This window comes from Pangasianodon hypophthalmus, chromosome 7 (assembly GCF_027358585.1).
Source record: "Pangasianodon hypophthalmus isolate fPanHyp1 chromosome 7, fPanHyp1.pri, whole genome shotgun sequence".
Classification (NCBI taxonomy): Eukaryota; Metazoa; Chordata; class Actinopteri; order Siluriformes; family Pangasiidae; genus Pangasianodon; species Pangasianodon hypophthalmus.
The window spans coordinates 24,004,592-24,023,666 of NC_069716.1; the positions used below are offsets into that span (position 1 = coordinate 24,004,592).

General features: G+C 36.9%; 1 protein-coding gene across 5 annotated transcripts in view; it reads right to left on the reverse strand.

Moving 5' to 3' along the window:
* Nucleotides 1-19,075, reverse strand: part of dock4 (dedicator of cytokinesis 4) — an 86,260-nt gene that overhangs the window by 31,211 nt on the left and 35,974 nt on the right. For 3 of the 5 annotated variants that reach the window (XM_026946453.3, XM_026946451.3, XM_026946450.3), the window contains 11 exons: nt 18,696-18,828; nt 17,333-17,421; nt 14,852-14,977; nt 12,884-13,008; nt 12,415-12,577; nt 11,850-11,956; nt 10,970-11,126; nt 9,551-9,648; nt 8,849-8,932; nt 7,447-7,547; nt 882-963 (listed from right to left, as the gene is read on the reverse strand). In XM_026946453.3, coding sequence (XP_026802254.2) covers nt 882-963; nt 7,447-7,547; nt 8,849-8,932; nt 9,551-9,648; nt 10,970-11,126; nt 11,850-11,956; nt 12,415-12,577; nt 12,884-13,008; nt 14,852-14,977; nt 17,333-17,421; nt 18,696-18,823 — 1,260 coding nt within the window. In that variant the 5' untranslated portion in view covers nt 18,824-18,828. The remainder of the gene's footprint in view (nt 1-881; nt 964-7,446; nt 7,548-8,848; nt 8,933-9,550; nt 9,649-10,969; nt 11,127-11,849; nt 11,957-12,414; nt 12,578-12,883; nt 13,009-14,851; nt 14,978-17,332; nt 17,422-18,695; nt 18,829-19,075) is intronic. The other 2 variants (XM_053235421.1, XM_026946452.3) reach the window with 1 other exon arrangement.

Below are 19,075 nucleotides of genomic sequence, written 5' to 3' on the forward strand. Positions count from 1 at the left end.
TTTACGCTGTATGGTGTCAATACGTAGATTCATGTCTTAACTCAGAAACTTTTAAATGGTGAACTCATCTCACATTTCTGATCCTGATTATACATGCTGCCAATCAAAATGTTTTGAATACATAAAGTTTTTTTTATGTTGTGTAACAGATTCCCCACTATTGGCAATTAAATAAGGAACAAAATAAAATGCACATAAAATAAGGTCCCAAACATTTCTCACAACGCATACATATTTCTTTCTCAGATTTTCTAATTCTAGAGTATTCTTAACTTCAGTATATTTCTTGAAGTTTAACCAAAACATGTTAATATGAGGTGTTTAAACACTTTTGACTCGCAGTTTAGACTGGATTTTGGGTAAAAATTTGGTAACAAATTACTAATTTTATGTTTTTCAATTTACAACAGCGTTTCTCAAAAATCTATCTATCTATCTATCTATATGTATATATAGATAAGTATATATAATATATACTTTAGGAAGCAATGTTTTCAAGTTTAGTTTGTGATCTTTCACTGAAGGATTACGTAGAAACCTGATGTGATGAACACAATTATGGTTGTTATGGTAACATATTACAATTTGTCGAGACTAACTGTTAAATAAATCACTGAGAATATCATAATGCTGCAAATTGAGATACTGAAATCCCAGGATGACGTGGGGGTGTTTACAAAATTGCTTATTCCAAGATCTTGGCATTATTTAATGAGAGTCAAAGTTTACAGATATTCACAACCCACTTTCAGTCATTTCATAGGCATGAAAAATGAAATAAATAATTATTCTACATAGATTATTTTTCATTTTTTTTTAAATTGACATACAGAAGGACATGTGATACACATCAGAGCAGGTGAAGGATGTTTTACTTTTACCTTCAGGACCTGCTGTATCTGCTCGTGATGCTCAGCGTCGATGATCCTGTCCACATGCCACTTCAAAACTCGGATCAGGTCTCTACAAAGATAAGGACAAGATAAGAACATTGGAAAATGACGAGTAGCACAGCACATATAATAAACAGTGTATTTCTAAACAGAATTTTATTTTAAAAAGCATCAAATTTTGAATCCATTTACACTTGACCCTGTTTTTCAGGCGTCTTGTATCTGCATTGTATCCTGATAAGATATTAACCACATGCATTTACACTAGTAGCTAAGCACGTTTCTGGTTGGCCAGATTGAAATCTGATTAAAATCTGAAATGTTGCACTGCGCATAATATGCAATAAGATAATAACACTGATAACCAACTTGTTCTATGTGAAATATGGATGCTGCATCAAAAACAGGGATTTTGCATGTTTCACTGCCATTAAATCAGAGAAAGAAACACTATTTAGATCCATGGTTCTCAAAGTGGGGTCCAGAGAACCCCCATGGGTCTACCAAGCGATTTTCTAATTTTGTTACACTAGTGGAAACCCATCATTATGAAAATTATTACGCCTATAAAAATGTCAACTAGAATCTAATAGTTAACATTTAATGAAAATGGGATCTGTGGGTGGAAAATCCAAAAATGAGAGAAAATAAAGCTTTTCCATTTCATTATAGACATTTAATTAATGCCTAATTTGTACTGAGGGGGCCGGGAACCTTTATTAAGTTAAAGGGGTTCCTGACTTTAAAAGGTTCGCGAACACCTGATTTAGACTGTTTACTACAGCAGTGACTCAGACGTGAAGGTAACGAGAAAGCCAAAGCTGTGCAATTTCATAGGGAAAAGAGCAGAAGACCGCTCAAGAAACTGGCTAGTCCTCCTAAAGTGCTGGATAAATAAAAAAGGTCTTAAGATAGTTACAGTGTTTTATAAATATCAAAACTTGCTTGCTAAGGTGTTGCTGGCAGTGCCGGAGTATCTCCGGTCCACAAAACAAATCCGGCATCACAGCACTGAACGTGCCACAGAGAACACGGTGACATTTCATCTGAGTACACAAACAGTTTTTGAACATTTGAAGTTTGTGTTCTGTTGTACTATAATATGATGACTATTAGCGCCACAGACAAAACAAAAAGAGACAAAATAGCAACTACACACAAAAAAATATTAAACAATCGTTCATCAAAGTGTTGCATATATTTCACCCCTTTCCACAATTATCCTAACGAGATGTTTATCCTCATGGCCTACATAAAATCTTTATTAAATGCTGGTAAGTTTGGAAGGTAAAGCAGTTTATACACTATATGGTCAAAAGTATGTGGACACCTGACCATCACACTCATATGTGGTTCTTCAACCAAGGTGTTGCCTCAAAGTTTGAAGCACATTAGAATGTCTCTGTATGCTGTAGCATTAAGATTTCCCTTCACTGGAATTACAAACATGTTCCAGCATGATACTGTCTCTGTGGACAAAGCGAGCTCCATGAAGACATGGTGTGTTAAGGTTGGCATGGAAGAACTCAAGTGTTCTGCACAGAGCCCTGACTTCAACCCCACTGAACACCTTTGGGATGAACTGGAACACTGACTGCACCCCAGACATCCTCGCCCGACATCAATGCCTGACCTCACTAATGCTCTTGTGGCTGAATGAACACAAATCCCCATGGACACACTCCAAATTCTAGTGGAAAACCTTCCTAGAGGATTGGAGGTTATTATAACAGCAAAGGGGGGCTATGTCTATAATATGATGATTGGTCAGGTGTCCACTGACAATATAGTGCATATGTTCTTGCTATAAGGACCATCTTCAGAGTTCTCTGTACCATCTACAGAAAAGTTCTCTGTACTCAGACTTGACTTACGCAGGTGCTTAACTCTGTCTATTCAACTATAAGAGTTCCACCCACTCCCTGCAAGCATTTGAAATAGCACTTAATATAGCATTTTGCATGATAAACTAGAAAGAGTCTAATATTACATACCGACAGCAGAAACGTGTGAAGCTTAGGCAAAACTTGAGCAGAATCCAAAATGTTAGAGCACAGTTTGACTGCATTTATGAATAATATCCAAATTATACAGCACTTGTGCAGAATTAAGAAGAAAACTGCTTGGAGTTTAAAGTGGAAAAATTACACCTCATGCCCCTGTTGATGTAATTTTTAGTGGCAGCAGCAGCAATGCGTATTTCCTTTCTGCCTCATGGATCCCAGGTTGAAGCCCAGAAATAGTCTGTGAGCAAAACTGTTCTGCAGCATGGCGTCATTCACCCAGAAACGCTCCCTCCGACAAACTCTTTGAACTGTTTGACGATACAAATGTGTCTCCGGGGAATTATCCGCTTGAGCCTTTGTCAGAAAAAGTGAGTGCAATTTTCAGCCTGAGTGCCTGAGAGAAGGTGAGCGCTAAAAATATAACGGTATAATCTGACAGAAAAGAAATATTCCACCGCTGTGTTGTTTTTGGGAATCTGGGAGTTTGTAATCAGATAAAAATCTGGGTCTGTGTGAGTAGGAAGGCTCATTCTGAGACCCAGAAGAGCACTTTTCTTCTTACGGGGAATTCTGGCTTTTTCTAAAAAGGAGGGATTTGCTTTTATTTGAAGACTGGGGTAGCACCACTTTTTATCCCCTCTGATTAAATACAAATTCAAACTAGTCTGTAATTAAACACAAAGCACCAGATCACTTAGAGAAAGTGTGTCACTGCATATTTTCAAAGTTTTCTACTGTTTCAGCAATTCAGCTGTAATAATGGAAATCTCTCACCTACAGTCTGGGAAAAAGAAACTCTCTAAATGAACTTTTCCATGACGGTTCTCAAAATGGGGTTATAAGGGTTCAGGGTTATTCAGGATCAGACAGTTAATTTAAAAGGGTGCGTCTATATTTACACAGGGAAAGTTCTCTGTATTCTTGCAAGATGAACTAGAAATAGTATGATATTTTTTACTGGGCAAAAACACAAGTGAATGAAACAGTCACAAAAATAATTCAATAATAATCGTTATTCTTTAATTTATTTTTTGTGTGCTGATGTAGTAAATTGGAAGCAGAAATTAATATGAGAAATAAATTAGAAAACTGAGATTGTTTTTGTTTTTTCTCTCCATTTTTTCAACCAGTTTGGTCCTGCCAATTCCCATGCACTAGCTAACTTACCACATGGGTGAAGGGAGGGTGAACCTAACACGTTCTTCTTTCAAGACACGTGAAGCCAACTTCTGCAACTTTTCAAACTGCTGCTCATGCTACCTCACAGAGCAGCGTAACACACTCGGAGGACGGCAATATCTACCCTCTTCCAGATACATGAGCTCACAGTGTGTGTGTGTGTGCGTGTGTGTGTGTGTGTGTATGGCCAGTGCAAGAAAGGAGCATAGTGTACCACTAAAAGTCATTATTTTACCTCATTAGAGGATTAAAGAAAATGATTCCTGTGTTTATCTCAGCTACAGTCTGAACTAACAACCAAGTAAAAAAAAGAAATTCAAAAGACTGGGGGGGGAGAGAGAGATAGAGAGATAGTGAAATTGGGAAGGTAGAAGAGACAGAAAGTATGGGGAGAATAGAGACAAGAGGAAAGTCAAAAGTAAAGCAAGAATAGAGAGAAAGAGAAACGTAAGACAGAAAGAAGGGAAAAGGAGGAATTGAGAGTTAGAGAAGGAAAGGAGAGTGAAAATATACCAATAGGCAAGGAGAGAGAGCAAGAAAGATTGAGGAGAGAGAAAAAAGAGAAAAGGGGAAAAAAAGACAGAGAGAGGGTAAGAGAGGAACAGCGCATTGAAAAAAGAGCGAGGAGAGCAGTTGAGTTAGCTAGAGAAAGAGAGAGAAGGAAGGACAAGAAGAGTGAAAACAGAGTAGAGCGATAGAGAAGGGAGCAGGAAAGAAACAAGCAAGAAAGAGAGAAAGGAACAAAAAAGGAAAGTAAAAGAGAGAAAGAAGGAGAGCATCTAATAAGCAAGAGAAAAGGGATAAATTGACCAAATTGAGGAAGAAGGAGGGAGAAGGTGTGCAATAGGGAAGGAGGTAGAATGAGAGGAAAAGAGTTGGAGTGATGGAGAAGGAGTGGGAGAAAGAGAGAGAGGGAGAGAGACAGAAAGGAACGGTTAAAAAAAGGAAGGAAAGGGAGAGTGAGAAAGGGAGGAGAAAGAAACATTGAAAATAGAGAAGTCAAGAAGGAGGGAATGACGGGGAGGAACAGAGAAAGAAAAGAGTTAGTGTTGATAAGGCAGAGAGAGAGAAGAGAGCAAAAGATAAAGAGAGGAGGAGAACAAATGTGAAAAAGAGGAGAGAAACAGAGATGAGAATTTCAAGAGAGATGGAAGAGAGAGTGAGAAAATTATCTGTTGAAAGACAGACTGGTGATAGGTAGCAGCATATGAAGGAGTAAATCACACCTCCCCCACATCCACACACAAACACACACACACACACACACACACACGTGAGAACATGATGCTTCTACTGCATTACCAAGTCTCATCCTACACACCACCAACACACACCCCCACACTAACACACACCACAAGCTCCCCTGCTGACACGCACATAAAGCCTCGGCTGGAAGGGTGAAGGTGCGGAAACAGGGAACAGGGAACATGGAACATGTGAAGAATGAAAATGATGAAATGAAGAAAGAGAAGAACATGAAGAATGAAAGTTATTACAGAATGGAATGATTAAGATAGAGAGAATGGAAAGAATGGAGGAAGAAGGCAAGTATAAGGCAGTATTAAAGCAATACTCTAGCGTTTTTCAACCACATTTCTATCTATCACATCTGTAGCGTATGTGTGATTACTACAGACAAGAATTCTGACGTTTCTCTGCATTGAGAAAAGAACTGACAACGATTCAGTTATAATGAAGTCTAAGGGCAGTTGTTGGTGCATCAATGTGTTTTATAAAAAAAAAATATATATTTTTTAGCGCACATTCGTGGTTTCTTCAGTCAAAGCTATAAATGAAGCTCTACACACGTAATATTTGTCCCTCAGAAATCAGACTAAGATGTAAGAATTAGTTTTGAACGCTTCAGGAAAGTGTACTATAAATAATCTACTATACTATAATACTAGACTATAAATAATAAAAAAATAAATAATCTACTAGTACTATAACTTTTGACTCTATTGCTCCATAAGAACAGCTTGGATAAGACATTCTCTCATGTGTCTCCTATTGTAAGACCTTTACTGTTAGGGTGGTTTTGCATATAGTCACATATTGGAAACATTTTGAAAAATTAAGCAGACCATCCATTATAACTGAATTTCAAGTTTTTGTTTTCTTGCTACAAGGAAACGTGTTGAAAATCCTGTTTGTAGTCCTCACACACATGCGTCAGATTCTGTACATAGAGGTTAGGTTGAAAAACACCAGAGTATTCCTTTTAAAAAATAATGTCTTATGAGAAGACTGAAACAGATTAGGAGACAAAAAGCAATCAAACACACTCAGCTTACACACATACTAAAGACACATAGACAGAAAGACTACAACACACACACACACACACACACACACTCATGTAGCTGTGGGTAACCTACATTGCAATAGTAATCAATAATAATAATGCCATTATCAGATCAATAGTTTAAAGAAGTGTGTAAAGAGCATTTGGGACAGTTTATGGGAAGTGGGAGGAAACTGGAGAACTGGAGGAAACCAGGGAGAAAAGATTTAGTACAGACAATAACCTGAGCTCAGGATCAAATCAATCATGTTACTGTGTCATAAAATATAAGAGTCAATCATGTTTCAATATGCAAATGTAGGTCACACTATAGCAGTTTACACTGAGAAGGTGGTGAGGTGTGAAGGGTTGGGAGCATGTTCATAGATTTCGGATTATTTTTGATGAGGGTGAAAATGATATTTCTATTTCGCTGTTGTCTGATGACTTTATTTTTTTTTTGCTGTTATCCTATCTTACTTCATAACACGTTGTTTACTGGAGTAGACAGGCTACAACTTGTTCAAATTGCTGCAGCCATTTACTTTACACACCAGTAAAGCAAGCCAACAAAACATCACTACACTTTGTTGCCCATTTCATTTTTAACTAATTTCAAAGTTATTTTATTGGATATTTCAGTCCTTAATGATTTATCACCTGGTTACATCTCTGAATATATAACAGTGCTCTGAATAGAGTCTTAAGATCAGGTGCTGCCTAATAACACTTCCCAAAATGTAAAACGCAAGGAAAATGGGGAAGCTGCCTTTTTATGCTCTTAAAATCTGGAACACAATATATGTCAATATTTGGCAGAATTCCTCCATAGAAAAACAGCTTTAAACAGATAGCTATTAAATTTACAATGCTGGCCTGCAGCAAAAGGATCCAGAATTGGTTATCAATAAATAAACACCATTCAACCTGATTAGTTATAATTTTTAAATAAGGCATACATATGAACCTATTACACAAAATATATTTTTCAAAATGTAAAAATAGGTCTTTCCTGTGAAATTCTCAGATAAACCCCAGTTATCCTCAACCAAATAAATAAAACACAAGTCATCCAAGTGCTCACCTGTAAGACAAAGCGCCTGCAAAATGATTCTCAATGTAGTTGTCCATGACAGGTTTGAAGTGCTGGAATTTACTGTCCTGCAGCAAATTGATGACGTGCACCTGCAGAGGAAACCGACATGGTTCAGCTTTCCACCAAACGTTCACTGTGTTTAAAGGAGTACCCCAGCACTGATGCTCCGTCAGACACACACAACTCTCTTAGTAATGTATAACCACATAGTCCTCCCTTTAAAACGTAGCCCCTTCTCTGAAAGGACAAATGACCAAACAACTGCCCTTAGACTGGCATTATAGGAGAGTATTACATAAATTTCATATAAATTTTCACTCTTTTCTCAATAGATGTCAATATTTTTAATATGTGATGATTCCATATTTGCTGCAGATGCATATAAAGATTTAGTTTAAAAAAAAAAACTCACTGAAAAGATTTGCTGCAGATGCATATAAAGATTTAGTTTTAAAAAAAAAACTCACATTAACTCCTTTAATTGCTCCTTTATAGCAAGTGAAAATGAATGAAGATTTGAGAGCAATATTTGTTTCCATACCAGTGGAATTAAAATGTACAAATCTGGCAACTTGGGTAGAAATGAACACTTTTTACCAGTCATCCAGTGAATTGTTAAAAGTGCATCGCACCACATTTCCGAAATTTATTTACAATTCAGCCACTCAGTACACTCCGTGGGTTGTGGATTGGATGTTTGCATACATTAGTTTACATATATTAATATTTTATAAGCCAAATCTCAGATTTTTTTGATGCAAAGAGTAAATGCATAGTCTGTTACATATGTATGTGGGATGTGTGTATAATTAAATGTAGTGAAATAACAGATGAAATTTCTTTTGAAACAGTTGTATCAACAGAAATAATGAACTGTAACTAAGGGATATATATATATAGTGTGCCTTAATTTATCCTTCTGAGATCTATAAGAGATCTATACACTGTCATAACAAGATCTAAGAACACTCTTTCTCCAAACATGATAACCCACATTAACCAGTCAAAGATGTCGAGAATTAATCGGAGTTTTACTCTTGTGGGAGTGCGTTAATATTTAATTACGATATGTTGCGTTAATTAGACTATTAGCCTACATTTAGTCTTAGCCTCTAATGCTCCATCTGCGGCTCTAAAAACAGTGTACAGTGTATCATGACACCAAGGAGTGAGCTGAAATAGCTTTCAAAGCTCAAACAGTTATAATGCAACCCCTGCCATGGTGCCATGCAATTAAATATATTTGGTTGGCATTTGTATTCAGCAGGTAACCACAGCAACACAGCAGTTGAGAAGAATAAAAAAAGAATGGTCATTAAAATCCAAATCACAAAACATTCCTGTGAAAACAGGAGATCTGAGACGGCGTAGCTGTAAACATGTGTCTTACCAGGCAGTCAAACACTTTCAGTCCGTATCTCTGCGGGCTCTCGTCTAACACGGCAAACAGCGTGTCCAAGGTGTCCTGCAAAAACTGAAACAGAGACACAAACAGACAAAAGAGGTTTATAAACATCGCAACAAGGAGAATTTATGGAAAGTAAAGAGGTTTTTTTTTCTTTGCTTGTTTGTATGACAGGCAACGTAAAAGCGAACCAGACTGCATTCCATTCAAATACTCTGCGCTTTTGGAGATTTATACTGTTTTCGGTCAACGTGTGTTTGGCTAAAAAGTTGATATTTCCTTTGGAGCAAAAACAGAGCAAGAGGGAAAGAAAGAGATACAACATGTAGCGTTTCTAATAATGCTGGTAAACTGTTAACATCTGATCTTACTGATGCTCTGAGTTTTACTAATTCCAGATGTCCTCTCTGCTAATAATAAGGAAATTGTCAGCTGAATGACCACAAGATGCACAAAAGGTTAATGAATGGCACTTAGACTGCTAATGTTATAAATCCTAGCAGACGAATTTCACTAGAGCACTGAGCCAGTTTTCCCAATGGAGCCAACTCAAGTTGTACCAACAAACATATTCAACATAAATATTTGATAATAGATGTAAAACTGTGATTGACTGCATGTTCAATTAAATCTTGAAGGTTTTGAAGGAATCTGCAGAAGGATCAACGTCATAAAAAACCATTTTACCTTAACTATCTCTGTGCCATCCATGTCCTTCAGTTTGGTCAAGCCGTCCATGATCCGGTCCGGATGGGTTCTCCACTTCAGCAAATCCAACATGTCACCTGCAGATTGATATAAAACAACATCTGAAATATAAATCATGCCATAAATGTGATGAAAACATAGCTTCAGCCATGGATCATATATCACACAGGAGGCTTAAAGCTGGGAAATCACTAAACCCTGCACAGCTGCAGCCTTCCGGGACTGAAATCTGCCACAATACTTCTATGGATCACTCGTTGAACCATGTCACATGATCATACATTCCCTGAACTGTAATATCATTCATTATGTCACAGCGATTCTGATTGGTCAGAAGGTGCTGATTAATTTTCTATAACAGCAGCTCTGACTGTATTGTCGACTACAAGGCAAATCACAGGTTTTATGTATTAATGCACTTCTCCTAATATGTTACTGATTCTATAGTACCAACAACGACTTTGCAGGGACTTACACTGTATAGTGGATGTATAATGTGAGATGTTTATTTGGCATTTATGTAAGGAGTCTCCAGTGTCAGTGCTTAGTAACAATCAGAGGTAAACTTGTTTCTTAAATTTTTTCAGACATAAGAAATTCTTCAGGATGGATTAGCTTTTGTTTTATTAACTTCAAGAGAGGAACGGAAGGAACGACGGTTTATAGCTGTAATAAGATAATTATCTTAAATTAAATGTAACTATAAACAGATAAAAAATATGGCATGCTATTCTTTACTAAAGAGTAATTGTTAGCATTGGTAAATTGTTGTCGTACAAGAGGAGTAAAACACTGCAGGATGTGCTGTAACAGGAAAATAATCGTGTCAGGCCACATCATTGATTATTTTCCCATAAAAGCACATCTCATTGTTTTTTATTCTTTGCATCACACACACTGCTTTGCACTGTTTTTGTCAAAGCCTGGGTGTTTTTGCTTCAGTATGCAGTGTTTATGTGCTGATCGGAGCCCAGCTGCTGGACTTATTGGATTGAGCTCCAAGGTCAACAGATGCAGGTGTGCGATCAGCATGCAGCCACCCCCCCATCACACACACTCTTTCATGTGCACCATTCACACAGAGAGCAGATCCATAAATAACACAAAGGTCAGAAATTAAAGGTCAAGAGAAGGTTTGTGATTATGGAGTCCAATTACTGCACAAGATTGAAGTGGTGTTAAGCTTATTAGAGATGACGTAATGTTCCATAAACCTTATGAACAGCAAATTCAAGCACTCTGCACCTTTCTCAGACAAGCCTATACTACGCAATTTACTCAAACATATAATTATATAAACAATAATCTATTCTGCTGATATTGATAACACTGCTACTGCCATTGTTGGTCCAAACAAATGATCTTAATTCCACCCAAAGGGAGGTTCGTGATCAGTACCGTTCTGCGTGAGTTTGGTGGAGCAAAGTGTCGAGAGGATCCAGAAGGACTCTTTGCTGCTCTTCATGGTCTGGTTGGTGCCAGGCTGTAGACTGGCTTTAGAGAACGGCAGCTTGAGGTAGCGAGACAAGTCCTGCAGGTTTGCAGTCTCTTCACACTAACAGGAAAAAGGGTGAGCATTAAAGGGATACTCCAGAGGTTTTTCAACATAATTTCTATCCACCACATCTGTACTGTATGTGCAATCACCATAAAGAATTTCTAATCATTTCCCTGTAATGAGAAAAGTAAAAAAAAAAACTGTTTACTCACTTATAACAGAAGTCTAAGGGCACCTGTTGAACTCAGTTGATAAGTGTAATAGAAAGTCTTATCGGAAATAGGAGTTTTATCCAACTTTCCAGCACTGAAGTAAAAAATAATTCCAGTTGCATACGAAGGTTTCCACCACCATCAGACTAACCGGAAAGTAAGCACTTCCTGTTTACTTTGAACTACATCGAACTAACATTAAGTAACATTAAGCAAACATACGACCATAAACTCTTCCTCCTGAAGCAGTAGTTCCATCTCTGAAAGTGGGATTTATACAGATTTTGAGATTATTTTTTACAAATATCCTTGACTTAGGAATTCAGGAAAGCATCCTTGACAAAAACACATAATACCCAAATATTTATTTGCATCCCAACAACTGCCCCTAGACCTCCATTATAAATGATACACAGTAAACAGTGTTTTCAGTCTTTTCCCAGTGCAAGGAAACGTTAGAATTTTTGTCTGTACTAATCACACACACACTACAGTAGATAAAGAGTAGTTTGAAAAAGACTGGAGTATTCCTTTAATACAAATATGCACATCCACATCCACACTATACCTTGTGAACGATGAGTTCATGCATGCCATCGGGCAGCGTTCTTCCGTCCTCCTGCATGAGCGGCACAAATGAGAAACCAAACAGCTTCTTCTCTCCCTTCTCCTTCGCTGAAAGATCAGAAAGCAAGACCTTTAGTGTCACCTTTTTATCTGAACACTAAGAACAGTAATTACATGAAAGTTTCTAACATAACAGCGCATATCAAAGTAAAGCAGAGACTCAATCAAGCATACTGAAGAATCGGTGTATCTATTAAATACATCCTTGTATATACTAAATTGGGAATAGTTACTGAGTCTGCGATTAATGCATACCATTCAGTAGGATTACTATTACTTTAAAACCTAGAATTCCTAGTTAGAAACAGTAGTACTGTAATGAATCAATAAATTCTTCAAACTATAAATTGTGTGTATCGATAAATTATGTGATTATGTGATTCTTCTGGTTTTTTAAATCAAATTTTATTATTCTGTTTTTATTTACTCTCACTCTTGTTTGCCTCATGTTGTATCCACTGACTTTATTATTAATTTTGGTAAAGTCACGGAGTGTGAGCTCTTACTGGAGCAGTGTCTGAACTCGAAGCGCAGGTGAGCGAGTCTGAACAGCTCTGGAGGAACACACAGCTTGATCTGCTCTGACCAGCGAGGACTGTTACTGTGATACAGGACAAACGAGTGGAACTCATCCATCCCAGGCTCACCTGAACCTGAAAACACCAGACCCTACCAAAGAGAGAAAGAGAGCAAAACATATACTGTACTAACCTCTCCAACAGGGTTTGTAGACTAATGGCACTTTTAGTCCCTGACCTAGTGAAGTAGCATGAGGGTGTGTTTTTGATAGAGACTATAAAGCGTTTCTGTAAGTTGCTCTGGATAAGGGCGTCTGCTAAATGCTGTAAATGTAAACGTGAATAAATGCAGAAACAGAAAGAAGGGGTGAGAGGAAGCAATCAATATGTTAGTCAATTTCCTGAATGTGTTCTCAGATAGACAGATTCCTGCGCATATTCCTGTAGTATGTTTTACCTTCAGTACCTGGCCATCAGCTCCCAGCAGATACACAGTGACCTCCACGTTCCTCGCCACGCTCTTCCCTCCTTTCTCAAACTCCCCTCTCTCCAGGGTCACGTAGAGGTCGTTCCTGATCTCACCTGCAGCCAAAACCAACAACATTTATATTTACAGTGCTCAGACGAGATTATATTTGCCTCATTCATTTATAAATCTAGCTTAACATCTATAACTGTGACTTATTAAGCAGAATAAAATAGTACACTGTGATATCATGGCATATTTTATACAGTAACTAACTGCATATCGGCTGGTAAAGTACTGTACCATCATACAGTACAAAACTGCAATATCAAGTCGATACAATTTTCATTACAAAGACAAACAGGACAGCGAAGGCATCCTTGACCATTCTCATTAATCAGTATTAGACAAAATTTTTTAAAAATGTTTATAGTGTTATAACTTGGATTTCAAGCAGCTATCATGTGGCTTAAAATGATAATTATGATAACAATGCTAATACCAGAGCTTACTGTAAAAGCTTAAATCCTTTTTACAAAGAAAAACAGGACAGCGACGGCACTCTTGAACATTCTCATACCAGCTGAATTTTGCTTGTTTATAGTGATGTAAATATGCTTATATGCATTTTGAATGCCCAAGTTAACTAAACTGTTTTACGTTTCTCTTTAATAGATTGCTTTATTCATCTGCTTAGAAACATTTGCATTTACGTTTGCAGTATAGAAACAATAAAATAAATGTTAAGCAAATTACACTACAAACTATAACCACTGTAACTTATTATTACAGCTAGAATAATTGTATTATATTGTATATATTATTTAAAATATTGCACTCTAAGTGTAAGTACGTTAAGTAAGCTTATTATACTATTCCTGATCTGTAATAGATTACAAGCCACTCATTTTCCACAATGCTTCATTTAAACATATTAAATACACAAGGCTGTATTCAACAGTGTTTCATATCATTTAAACATCACAATTCACTATTTTCCTCTCAGATTATAAGTGAGTTCAAAGCTGTCTTTCATGATGTATAATAACTATTGGCACCTTTCACCCCAATAAAGTCACTCTGTCTAACACCAAATCCGAGCATGACCTCTAATCACTCAACACAAGCTGAGGCAAGTCCCGTGTGAGCCATCGGAGGGTGTGAAAACCAATAAAGACATGTAAATTGTGGACAAACGTGTGGATAGACAGAATATACGACATGCTAAGAGACACATCTCATGAGACATGAAAAAATAAAATTCTAAAAATGCATATATATAATGGCAACATTCAATAGACAATAGTATTTTATCATTGCTACTGTATACATGAGACTCATGAGAAGCCTCATAAGAAGTCTGCATTTGCACAAGAATTTGCAAAAGCAAATTACAAAAATACCTGAATATTACATTAAAGAAATTACATTAAAATGAAAATTAAATCTTAGTTAAGGCATGTCTGTTATGTGCCTTTTTTTGCACAAGACCAAAATGATGTAGCTGACATACTATGCTTTCATTACTTATAACCAATATGAGCCTTGTAGCTTAAATCTTGAAACCAAACTTGGCAGATCAACTACATTAAAGGGAAAATTGTAAATGTAATTTTTGGAAAACTAATTCATTTAGCACTGGTGTACCACATATTCTCTGCTGTCCTGCTGTTACAGCGTAGTGTCACTGTTCCCTGACTACAGTCTAGTGCCTTCAAATTGTTCATAAATCCACTTCTTGATTAAAAACAAAACAGAATGGAAGCAGACACAAAGGAAAACATTAAAATACTGGATCTGCTCAGAGTAAACCTATTTTTATTTTATTAGACCTCAGAGTCCTGCATATGACCCTGCACTGAGTTACAGCATAATATTTAACGACACATGAAGTTAAATTAAAATAAAAAAAAAACATAATGCTGTTCACATGATGCCTCCAAAAAGCTTTTATCTCACCTGGCATGATGATATCGGAGAAGCCAAGTCTCCTTGTGATGGAGACGTTGCGTGTGAAGAGACGCATGTATTCCTTCTGTATCTGCTCCAAGTCTCCGTGAAGCAACTGCAGTGAAACAGCGAGTCCTGTAGGAACAAGAACAACCACAGGCATAACATAATCACTGTAAACGCAATACCTCTAATCTGATATGCTCAAAACCAGAGTGTGGAGCTCGGGCAGTTTAAAACAGCAAATGGAAACCATGTTCAGGAAGAACCAGCTAATCTTCATAGTGCCTAATAATTTCTAGAAACATATAGTATTTCCTATTATTAATAATCAGCAGCAGAATGATCTTTTGTCTGTAGTCATTATGAATGATGATCATTTTGACATTTATGTATGAGAGTTAGACACTGAAGTCTCAATGAATAAAATGTAGTTTTTAATCAAATTGTAAGGCTTAATACAGAACAATTTCATGTAGATGAAAATTTCATCAAAAAAATTATTTCAGCCATTTTACTATTTGGTGTGACTTTTATCTGCTAAACATTTTTCCTATTTGCATGAGTTATATAGGAGCCATTTAGCTGCTGTCTCTGTCTCTTTCATCATTCTCCAATAAAGATATAGCCACCCATCTAACTACTGCTAAATTACATAGAGCAGAAACCTTATCTACGTTTATCTGATACAAATCTTCGCCTCCGAGCACAAAGCCTGATTGCGGCCACTTTTATTTCATAACATTGCAAAAGCACTTCCCACACACGGTCACTCAGCAACACAAATCCATTCATATGTATTATATTAGTCAGATTAGCAGTACAGTGAGATGTTCTTATGTAAGATACTACACTGCCTCCTCCATAAAACACAACCACAGACAATATGGCTTACAATGAACCTCTGAACAGACTTTCTAAGATACCACACTTATATCTTACTCACTGAATGACTAATTATATTATTCACAGGTAAATATATTACCATGTTGTTTTCTGCTCCCATAGAAAATAATGTCTTTGATGCTAATTCAAGTTCTGCTAAGATAGCTAGTAGCGTAGCAACAAAAGAGATGCAATTAAGAAGGGTTAAATAAATTCTAATATATTTTTGATTAAAATGTTGATGTTTTGATGATTTCTGTGTCATCATACTTTTCTCGGCTGTTATTAGTTAAAATGTGATCCAGACAAACTATAAGAAAAGTAGCTTAGCCAAGCATAGTGCAAGCGCAAGGCTCTGATTTGGCTAACTAGCTGTTAGTTATTGTTTTGTTTTGTATTGTTTATAAGGTAAAATCTCAGGTTTTACTTTTTTCTGAGGGTATAAGAATGGAAGTAAATAGAAAAATTCAGCTATCATTTTGCTGAATCCATAAACTAAACCAGGGTTACTTAAACATTTTGAGGCTAGGGACTCTTTAATTGTAAAATAAACTCCACTGACCCCTTAACACATTTTTGTAATGAATACATCAGTCTAAATATTAAGCTCCTAACGTGCACAGTAAAATTTGGCCAAACAGCTTTTTATTCCTGAAAATTCAGTCCAACATTAACATTATTTATAGGCCACATGGTTTTGAGTTAGTGAGGTTTGGATTAAACCCCTCGAACAGGTGGATTGTAACAAATTTTTAAAAAAAATCATGGACCCCATGACTAGACGCCAATCCGAGAGCCATTGTACTAAACAGTATGTTAAACCTGTTTAAGAGAGCAGGCCAACACATTCACTCAAAAAACATTCTCAAAAGGACAAATAACATTTGGCGTGGATATTGTACAAAATGGGTTCTTACGATCAGATTGAACTTTTAATGTTGTCAAAATGATCAGTACTAATATTAACAAAATGACAGCAGATGTTCCTCTCTTGATAAGCTACCCCAAAGGAAAGATAAAGAAGAAAAGCCTAAGCAACTGATGTGCTTACTGTCACCGGTCGATAGGCCCTTCTAGCGTTTATTGATAGCTAACATACACAGGACCGATAATTGGCGTTTAATGGACGGCGGTTAGAAAAGCTCCATTTAGCATAATTGAATTTTTGGGCGAATGAATTGCTCGTTAATCAGCTGATGTGGAGTCACTGAGCTCCAGTCTGGCAGAATAAGCTGAAAGGATTACAGCTCTCTTCCCACGCAGCCTTGTTCAATACGCCTATTTTTCTCATTTATTTCCTCACTGCTGAAAAGTCGGTCTTGGTTTACATTAAAATTGTGACAGTCATTAATGTAAAGTACAGTAATGTACAGTAAAGCGCCTAAACAGTGAGAAAACACAGAACAAAGTGTTGCTTGGAATTCCTACTCATTACAGGGGATGTTTGTTCAAGTGAAGCAGCTCCATTCTGCAGCTGGTTAAGTGCAAACTTTCACATTAGGTTTAATTCTGATAGGTTTACCATAAACTGGCAAAAAATAAATAAATGTATAAATAAGAATGTGTCATATTCAGTAATAGAAATAAGATGTAGACAGGACTGACCTGTGCCGGAGCTGACCTGGCTGTATCGGGAGCTGACTTTCCGAATAATGTTGTCATGTATTTGATACCACTCGCTTTCAGTATTGCATCTGCAAAAATGTAATATTAATGTTAATATTAATAAAAATGTCATTACTCACATGCACACACAGAAACACAAACTTAGGTGATATACTTCTGACTGACCAAACAAATAAAAGTACTGAGAATGTACTAACAGTTGGAAAATTTACCCATTCATGTAAGGAATAACAGGTTCCATTTCCCAAACTAGAAAAAATAGCAATTGCAATTAAAGTGGTTCCAGTGGTTCAGTGAAAAGTCACACGTACCGTAAATTCAAATGCAGCCCAAATATAGTCGATTAGGCATTAACATGTTTTTTTTGTGCTGCACTTGTTTGGGTTTTTTTTTTGGCACTGGTGTTACAAGGTTTATAATACAGTACGTAATGGAATTCTATTTCAAAGCTTAACATTTGAGATATGATTAACTGTCATTTTAAAAACATATAAAACTTCACAGTGTAACTGAATGCTGTAACGTTAGAGATAGCAATCCTGGACACTCAAAATAACTTTTTTTTTTTTTTCTAAGCGCAATTTGGTATTTTAACCTTCCATATCCTCAACGTCCCAAAGTTCACAAGTGGAATTGTACCAGAAAGCTGGAAGTGATGAAGATGACAATATAATTTCACTCTGAACTAAAATTTAGATACAATCTTACAAAATTGTTTATTTAAAAATGAGATCACATAGGTTGGCAACGTCAAGATTTGATCATGGGTGAGATAGACGTACATTACCTGTTAGCTACATCAGCCTTGTAGCTCCATGGAAAAACTAAAGAGGCAAACTTCAGACACTAAGCATGTACTGGCTGATCCATTACGCTGATGAAACAGTTTATGACAAGTCTTACCCTGGCTTTAGTGGATAATCTCACCTTGATACTGTTACTGCTGCTGTAATCATAAAGACTGATCTGTGCTCATCCCAGGACATTTATTCACAATCTACTCATATTGAACATCCTTTGAACACATTTAGTGATGATTGACTTTACCCTTCTACACCTGATTTATAATCCCACCATCCAGTGTTAGCCATTAGAGGATTTTTTGAGTCTGGTTTCTTCAAGATTTCTCCCTCATGTTGTCTCAGGGAGTTTTTCCTTGCCACAGTGAACTCTAGCTTGTTCATTATGGATCAAAATCGACATCCAGATTTCTATAAAGCCGCTTTGTGATAACGTCTATTGTTAAAATCACTATACAAATTGAAGTAAATTACATTAAAAGACTCATATGTTCGTGGAAACATCATAGTCCTTATATTCCAAAGAGAGAAGCTGGACTCACGAATAAACTTTGAGCAGGTGCTCGTCCTTGCAGTCGGCTGTCAGCAGATCACACACGTTGATCACAGCGCAGCCAAACGGGCGTCTGTACTGCGTGTTACACACAGACTTCTTCTCCCCAGCAACCATTCGCCCTGAGGGTCACACGAGCAGCCAGGATCACAATAACGCAACCAAAAAAACAAACTACCACAGAAGAGCAGAACCTGGCTACAAAAGCATCACAAATGCTGGGATGTAGTCATAGTTCTGTCCTAAATCTCAGCATCAGACTGACATGGTACATCACACCGCATGTCAGCTGTTTGCTTGATTCATGACAGAACTGAATGTGTGAAGATTTACCAGATGAACAGTATCATATACACACAAGCACTTACC